General features: G+C 40.9%; 1 protein-coding gene across 1 annotated transcript in view; it reads left to right on the top strand.

Annotated features, from left to right (window-relative positions):
* Positions 1-902: 902 nt before the first annotated feature.
* Lrit3 (leucine-rich repeat, immunoglobulin-like and transmembrane domains 3) overlaps positions 903-6,975 on the top strand; it is a 22,004-nt gene continuing 15,931 nt past the window's right edge. The window contains exons 1-2 of the mRNA XM_005406184.1: positions 903-1,018; positions 4,191-4,663. Of these exons, the coding sequence (XP_005406241.1) occupies positions 903-1,018; positions 4,191-4,663 (589 nt within the window). The remainder of the gene's footprint in view (positions 1,019-4,190; positions 4,664-6,975) is intronic.

Here is a 6,975-nt window from a genome sequence, read left to right as displayed (position 1 = left end):
TTAAAAAAACAATAAAAATGATACAGCATTTGAACACAAGATGATAGGAAGTTAACAATGGTTATTATATTGCATATTGCTATCTTCAAAGTAGACTCTCAGATTACCAGGCATAGGCATGGAAAGTTGATCAAATATGGATTTGATGCCCCAAACTTGGGAAACTATCTTGGAGTAAAATACGCTCCCAAGCAGAGACACCTGCCTGCATTAACAACACACATGCGGGATGAGCTGACACAGGGCAGGCAGCTGAGAGAATCTCAGTGAACTGTCTCACTGGGGCTGCTGTCCTAGCATGGGAAGAAGGCTTTGTCTTCTTCCTAAAAAAATACCCATGGCCTGGACTTGGTTTGTTTTGCTTTGCAGTTGGCTAGTATGGGGCAACACTGATAACTCTATTCTAAATCAATCTAGTGTCAAGTACTTCTATCTTTAAAACTAAATCTTGTAAAACTGAGTGACACACATGTTGATAAAAAGCAAATACAAAAAATAAAATGTATAAAGCACCTGTAAATAAGCTACCAAATTTCCTAGCTTCTGCCTAAGAGCCTTAATTCTTTTCAACATGAAGTGTATTTTTAAGGTGTGGTGACAGTTGCATCTGTAGGGAAGTGACTTAGTAGGTATTTCTTTGTAAATCTAGTTACTGGCAGCTATTGAAGTTGCCCTGATTGGTCTGATTTTTCACTTCCTGAGAATGTGTTACTTGCTGAACCATCCTCAGAGACTGGGTCGATTGACCCTTGCAACAGACACTTGAAGGTTAAGTAACTGGCTCCCGGCTAATCCCTGGTAATCTGCTGTTCCTAAAGGACTGCTTGCGTTCCTGGCATGCTGGTTTCTGAATGCTTTGGATTTGGTTTTTACCTCTTGTACAGTAACCCCTGGAAGGAGCCATGTGTCTGTTTGCATGTGCTTGCATTGTGATTAGCTTTTTGGGGGGAGTGAGCTCTTCGTGTCCGTCTCAGTGTACCTGTGATTATCACGGCAGGAATGACGGCTCAGGATCAAGGTACGGCCTCCTCTTGCTACTAAGTACTCTGATTATTCCAGCCACACGAATAGTGCCCACACGAATCGGCCTGATTTTAAAAGCAAGCTGCTTTACTATCAGAAAACAGAGGTTTAATTTACATACACTTTGGTTTAAATGTGTTAATATTGATTGGACATAGATGTCCATTTATCATTTTCATTCTAAGCAGTTTAACTTGCAAAAGACTTGCAAATTATTTGAAACTCCCAAAACTCTGTGTTACAAAAGTATTCCTTACACTGATGCAGATGCCCCTTTCAGGAGGTCCAGCCATTCCATGTGTATGACCAGCTTGGAAGTTGATGCTAGACAGTACAAGGCTGGGCAGCGGGTGCTGAAGATGCCCACATTGTTTGCTGTCAGGGATCTCTGTCTCCATAGACAATTATTCCTGACCACCGTAGGACAGTGGGAGGGAAGACTGAAAGAGGGAAAAGAGTGTCCTCACTTAGAATTTTTCATTTTAACTAGTGGAATTGACAAAGAAAAGATGTTTGATAAATATGGCTGGCTGGAGACACTGTAGGGATTTACAGAGTTCTTTAATCTGTGGGTTGCTTTGGCATCTACCTGTGGAGTAAGAATAGTAATTTGTTTTAATGTGTATCTCCTTTTAGATATAATTTAAATGCAAAACAGAACTCTTACTAGCTAAACATAGTAGACCTTGAATTGTTTTCTAGAGTATTTTTTAGTAATAAAATCAGATTATTTGTGACTCATGTAAAAAGAATAGTACAACTTTAAACAAACAATAATAATTAGGGCTGAGGGGTAGCTCAGAGGGGGAACACCTGCCTGGCTAGTGTGACTCCAGGTCCAGCCCCTAGCACTGCCAGTAATAATGATCATAATCACAATCAATCTCAGTGTGATTCATTTGTTTTGCTATTTATGGGCTTTACTCAACCATTTTTGGTATCTTTTTGAGATATTCATCTGGGTAGTTAAAGATAATAAAAAGAACAGGACAAGATAAAATCCTTTCGTCCAGGAATCTGCCGCAGTTTGTGACCAGGCCAGGTTACTTTTGAGGGAGCTATAAGAAATGCTTTCTTCTCCTTGGTGGCTGCTTATTGACCAATTTTACAAAAATCATAGACTATTACACCTGCCAAGAACACTAGAAATACTGTAGTTTAACTGTGTCCTTTTACAGATGAAGAAATGAGACTGTACAGAGAGGAAATGATTTGTCAGCGGCCACGAGTGATGTGGCGACTGAGTTGATGGATATGTCCTCCAGCAGACAAACTGATAAACAGAATGTGGTGTTTACACACAATGGAGAGCCTCCAGGAGAACATACTGCCTCCAAGCTCCAAGCTCCAGGCACAAAAGCTGAAATAGCACATGGTTTCTTTTCTGTGAGAAGCCCTAAATACAAATAAAGAACAAAATAAGTGACAGAAAACAGGAAGAAGGGAGACAGGTCTTTCTCATAAGGAAAAGGGACGGGGAGATGGAGGGAGGGGAAAGAAGGTGGGGGAGGAGATGAACCAAGGAGCTAAGATGTGTTATGGACACACACCAACTCCACACGAGGAATGTAAGCATTGTGAACTGCAAACATGGACTAATTTTTTAAAAAGAGGCTGTTTTTTAGCTTTCTATCTTGGCCCTTTCGCTATAGCACACTGAGACGCCTACTTAATGGATAGAAACCGCTACTGTTCTGATACGAAGTAGCACTGAATTTGTAATATAAAATACAGATGAAGACTAAAAGCTAGCTCCCGAGACTTTTCCTGGTTCCATAATGTCTTCTCATAACATTATAGGGAGATGATGTTACGGAGGATGTTGAAATTATATGCTGCTCACCTCTGTTTCTATGGTGGGCTGGCTTTAGAAACAAACTGATTTAATGGGATGTATTTTTACCTAATCTTCTATCTTACTGTTAAGAAAATATTAAGATATAATGTTAAGATATAATCTTAACTGTTAAGAAGATATTATTTTTACCGAATCAACTATCTTACTGTTTTACTGCTATGGTTTGCTGAATGCATAGTGTGTTGTAATCCTGATGGAACTTTGAAAAATTGTTTTTTGCTCATTTTCAGTAACATAGATAAATATATAATGGGAGATAAGGAGGACTTTTTTCCCAGGCTAAAATGAATGTAAATTCTCAGATTTTTCACACTTTACATCCACATATGGGACAGGCTTGTTTTTCTATGCCTGTTTTATTGTGCCAGCAAACAAGGTCACAGTGTAACTTGATCAAGGTCATGATCAAGTTAGTGAGTGGCAGAAGGAGAAATGCAATTTCTGGCCAGTGTCTTAGGTGGAAAGCAATGCACAGCTCATGTTGTGAAAGCAGAGCTGGGCTTTAAGCATCTGTGTGAAGGTTTGCTTTTTTCCCAATAAATTGATTCTTTTAAAAAGGATCAATTTATGATTCTAACACAGGATTCTTCTAACATGGGCCATTTCCTATAGAGGTGCCCTTCTGGGTTTGATGACATCCTGGCCAAAAGGAGCTCTGTACTCATTAGCAGGGAGACCTTGACAAACTACATAACACTGGGGACCATGTTCACTTTAGATGCAAAACTGAGATTGTCAAGAATAGCAGCAAATACCTACAGGGTGTTCACGGTGTGCCAGGCAGGCGTAGAGTTTTACACAGATTTTAATTAATCGTCACAAGAGTGCCATATGGGAAATGTGGCTGTGGTCTGGTAAAGTGGCTTTCCCGGGGCAGGGGAGGTGGCAAAGCTTAGATTCGAATCAAGATTAGCCTGAGTGTAGAGTTGGTGCCTTTATCTAGTCCCCAGTATCTACTGTCTTGGGCCATTGTGATGATTAAATAAAAAGATGGCCTTGACCTGTGTTGCCCAGGCCTGGCTTGGAAAGAGCTCCAGAAATGCCAGGTTGAACAACATGAAGCTGCTGGTATTTGGTCCTTTTGTATGATGATTATGGTCATTTCATGTGGTTCAACTTAACCCTTGCTGCTGTCATGATAATGAAGACGATGAAGATGATGATGCCTTATTAATGACCAAATCAAACAAGTCACACATATTTTGTGACAAGGAGTCAATGAACAATTGATACACGTTTCCACTGAGCATTATTTTTTTCCAAATGGGTCCTGAAAGTGGGTCTCTTTGTGTTGCTCTTGTGACACTAGGTCAGTGCTATGTAATGATCTGGACATGAATGAAGTCCCCACCAACATCCCCGTGGACACGGCCAAGCTTCGCATCGAGAAGACCGTCATCCACAGCATCCCTGCTGAGGCTTTCTACTACCTGGTGGAGCTCCGCTACCTCTGGCTCACATACAACTCTGTGGCCAGCGTGGAACCCAGCAGCTTCTACAACCTGAAGGAGCTGCATGAGCTGCGCTTGGATGGGAACTCTCTGGCCACCTTCCCTTGGGCCTCTCTGTCTGACATGCCCCATCTGAAGACCCTGGACTTGCACAATAACAGAATAACTAGTGTGCCAAATGAGGCAGGCAGGTATCTGAAGAACCTTGCCTACTTGGATTTATCAAGCAACAGACTAACCACGCTACCCCCAGATTTCATGGAGAGCTGGTCACACTTAGCTAGGACTCCTCCCAGAAGCCCAGACCTTTCACCAAGAAGAATTATTCTTGGTAAGCTCACAAGCCTCTGAGCTTTGCATAAGTACGCACACCTTTAGTTGTTCAGTCTTTTAGAAGCTAACGTTTGGTTTCTAACTCTATATTTGCATTTAGAAACTCCTTTTGTGGCATAGAGGATGGAACCCAGGGCCTCATGAGTGCTGGGCAAGTGCTCTAGTGCTGAGCTACATTCCCAGGCCTTTTTATTTTATTTTGAGTCTTCTAAATTGCCCAAAGTGGGCTCTCACTTGTAATCCTCCTGCCTTAGCTTCCTGACTAGCTGTATTTGCACTGTTAATAGAATAATACCTTATCAGTTAACCTAGGTCTAGTCACCTGTCTCCCTGATGTAAGGTGGAATGGATGTATGTGCACATGCATGTGTACATGTGTGCATGTATGCACGCATGCACACACATGTGTATGTGAGCACATGTATGTGTGTGCACGTGTGTACATGTGCATGTGTGTGCATGCTGTGTATGTACATGTGTGTGTATGTGCCTATGTGTGTGTGCGCATGTGTGGAAGGGGTAGACAGAAGGAGCCTCATAAACCGGAGAGTGACATTGCTCTCAGAGGCCTGGGGGCTGGGGGACAGAATCCACCGACCTGGCCTGAAGGACAAGCACACCGATTTCCATCCTCTGCTACACTCAACCCTCTGCTGTGTTCATGTCATCCCTCACCAGGTGCCTCCAGAGGGGAGGGAGGTGTTGGGATCTTAATGGGTGGCAGTGTTCTCACTATTAGATAGATCATCTTCCAAAGTTTCTTAACCAACAAACTGATGGCAGAGACACTGAGGTCTTCCAGAGGGGTGGTGGTCTGGTTGACAGCAGTGAGCCAAGCCCTGCCCTCCTTCGGTGTCTCGGGAGGGGACAGATTTCACAGTTCATGGGAGACACAAGCTGGAAACTATCCACCAATTTGTTTTGCCAAAATTTTGCCATTGCGTTCACCCATTAAGCCTGCATTGACAATTCCCGACTTTGGTCCTCCTGGCTCCACAACAAGCTGTATTTCTCAGGAGAATGAAAGAACTTCTGGGTGTTTGACAAATGAGATGACTTACCAGCCCTTTGGGCAAGAGGCAGCATAGATGTCCAATTCCTCTCATATACATCCTTGTTGACTAGCATCACACACCCCAGCATTTGTTGGAGAAAAATATAAATTAAAGTTAGAGTTGAGATTTTTTTTGATAACAAAGAGAGTGCTATAATACACTCTCAGGGTCTGAACACTGATTTTGTTAAGGATAAATGTAGGTACTTGTGAGACTAAACTATGAGTGATAAGAACCAGACAGGCAGAGGAAAACTCATCTTTATGCAGCTGTTTCGTTTCATGTATTTCTCACTTATCCAGTCCTCTAAATATTTTTGCTTAGTATTGCAGGGTGGGTTTGAGGGGGGGAAACACCTTAGTTTAACAGATATTAGTGGAATCTCTATTATGTGTGCCCATAGGCACCTTGTAAACCTACACTGTGACATGTATTATTTTAGCCAACATGATTCTCATGGGTGAGGCTATTAGTATCTTAAACATGGATATTCTATTTCCCTACATATTTTTTCTTTTGCCTATGTATTTTTTCTAAGTTTCTTCAAAAGCAATTCTTGGTTCTAATTGAATTATCCAATGGAGATATATAGTAGAATATAAAATTCAATTACTAAATTGCAATTAATAGCTCTTTAAAAATCATTCGCTTAATATTGCTACGAAGAAGCAAGTCACAAAACATTAACACATTTTACTTGTAAACTCACTCTGAACAAGACCACATGGATCAGACAGAAAGGGTTTTGAAATTTTAGTGTCCACAGAGCTACCCAAGCAGCCTTATCTGTGCTTTTGTGTCAAGGTTCTTTAAAAACAGTAAGGTGAAAATATGTTTAGTGTAACATTAAATCTAAAACACACGATATATAATGTGTATAAAGCATGATTTTAATAACTGAAACACATGCAGAGAAACAGAGTGAGAGATACACTTGCTACTTTACTTTCCCTATGGGTGGCAGGACATATTATCATTTTTCTTATCTTTGAAATGTTCAGCAATGATTGTATGTTTTGATAGTTTGAAATGTGCTGAGCTATATTTTCTGTGTTATAAAAGGAAAACAAAGAAGAACTTGTCAAGAAAGGGCTGAGTGATGTGTATGAATTTCAATTTTCTTTTTTAACCTGGAACAGAGAGAATGCAGGTCTTGCTTTATTTTGCCCACAAATCTATGATGAGATGAAATGTGATTATTTTATGTGAGCTCTTTAGAATATGAACTGTCTAGTCTCTGATGTTATAGATCAAC

This window comes from Chinchilla lanigera, unplaced genomic scaffold (assembly GCF_000276665.1).
Source record: "Chinchilla lanigera isolate Chin_1 unplaced genomic scaffold, ChiLan1.0 scaffold00095, whole genome shotgun sequence".
NCBI classification, from domain to species: Eukaryota; Metazoa; Chordata; class Mammalia; order Rodentia; family Chinchillidae; genus Chinchilla; species Chinchilla lanigera.
The sequence above is the reverse complement of the archived record's forward strand: the minus strand, read 5'-3'. Positions and strand labels throughout refer to the sequence as shown.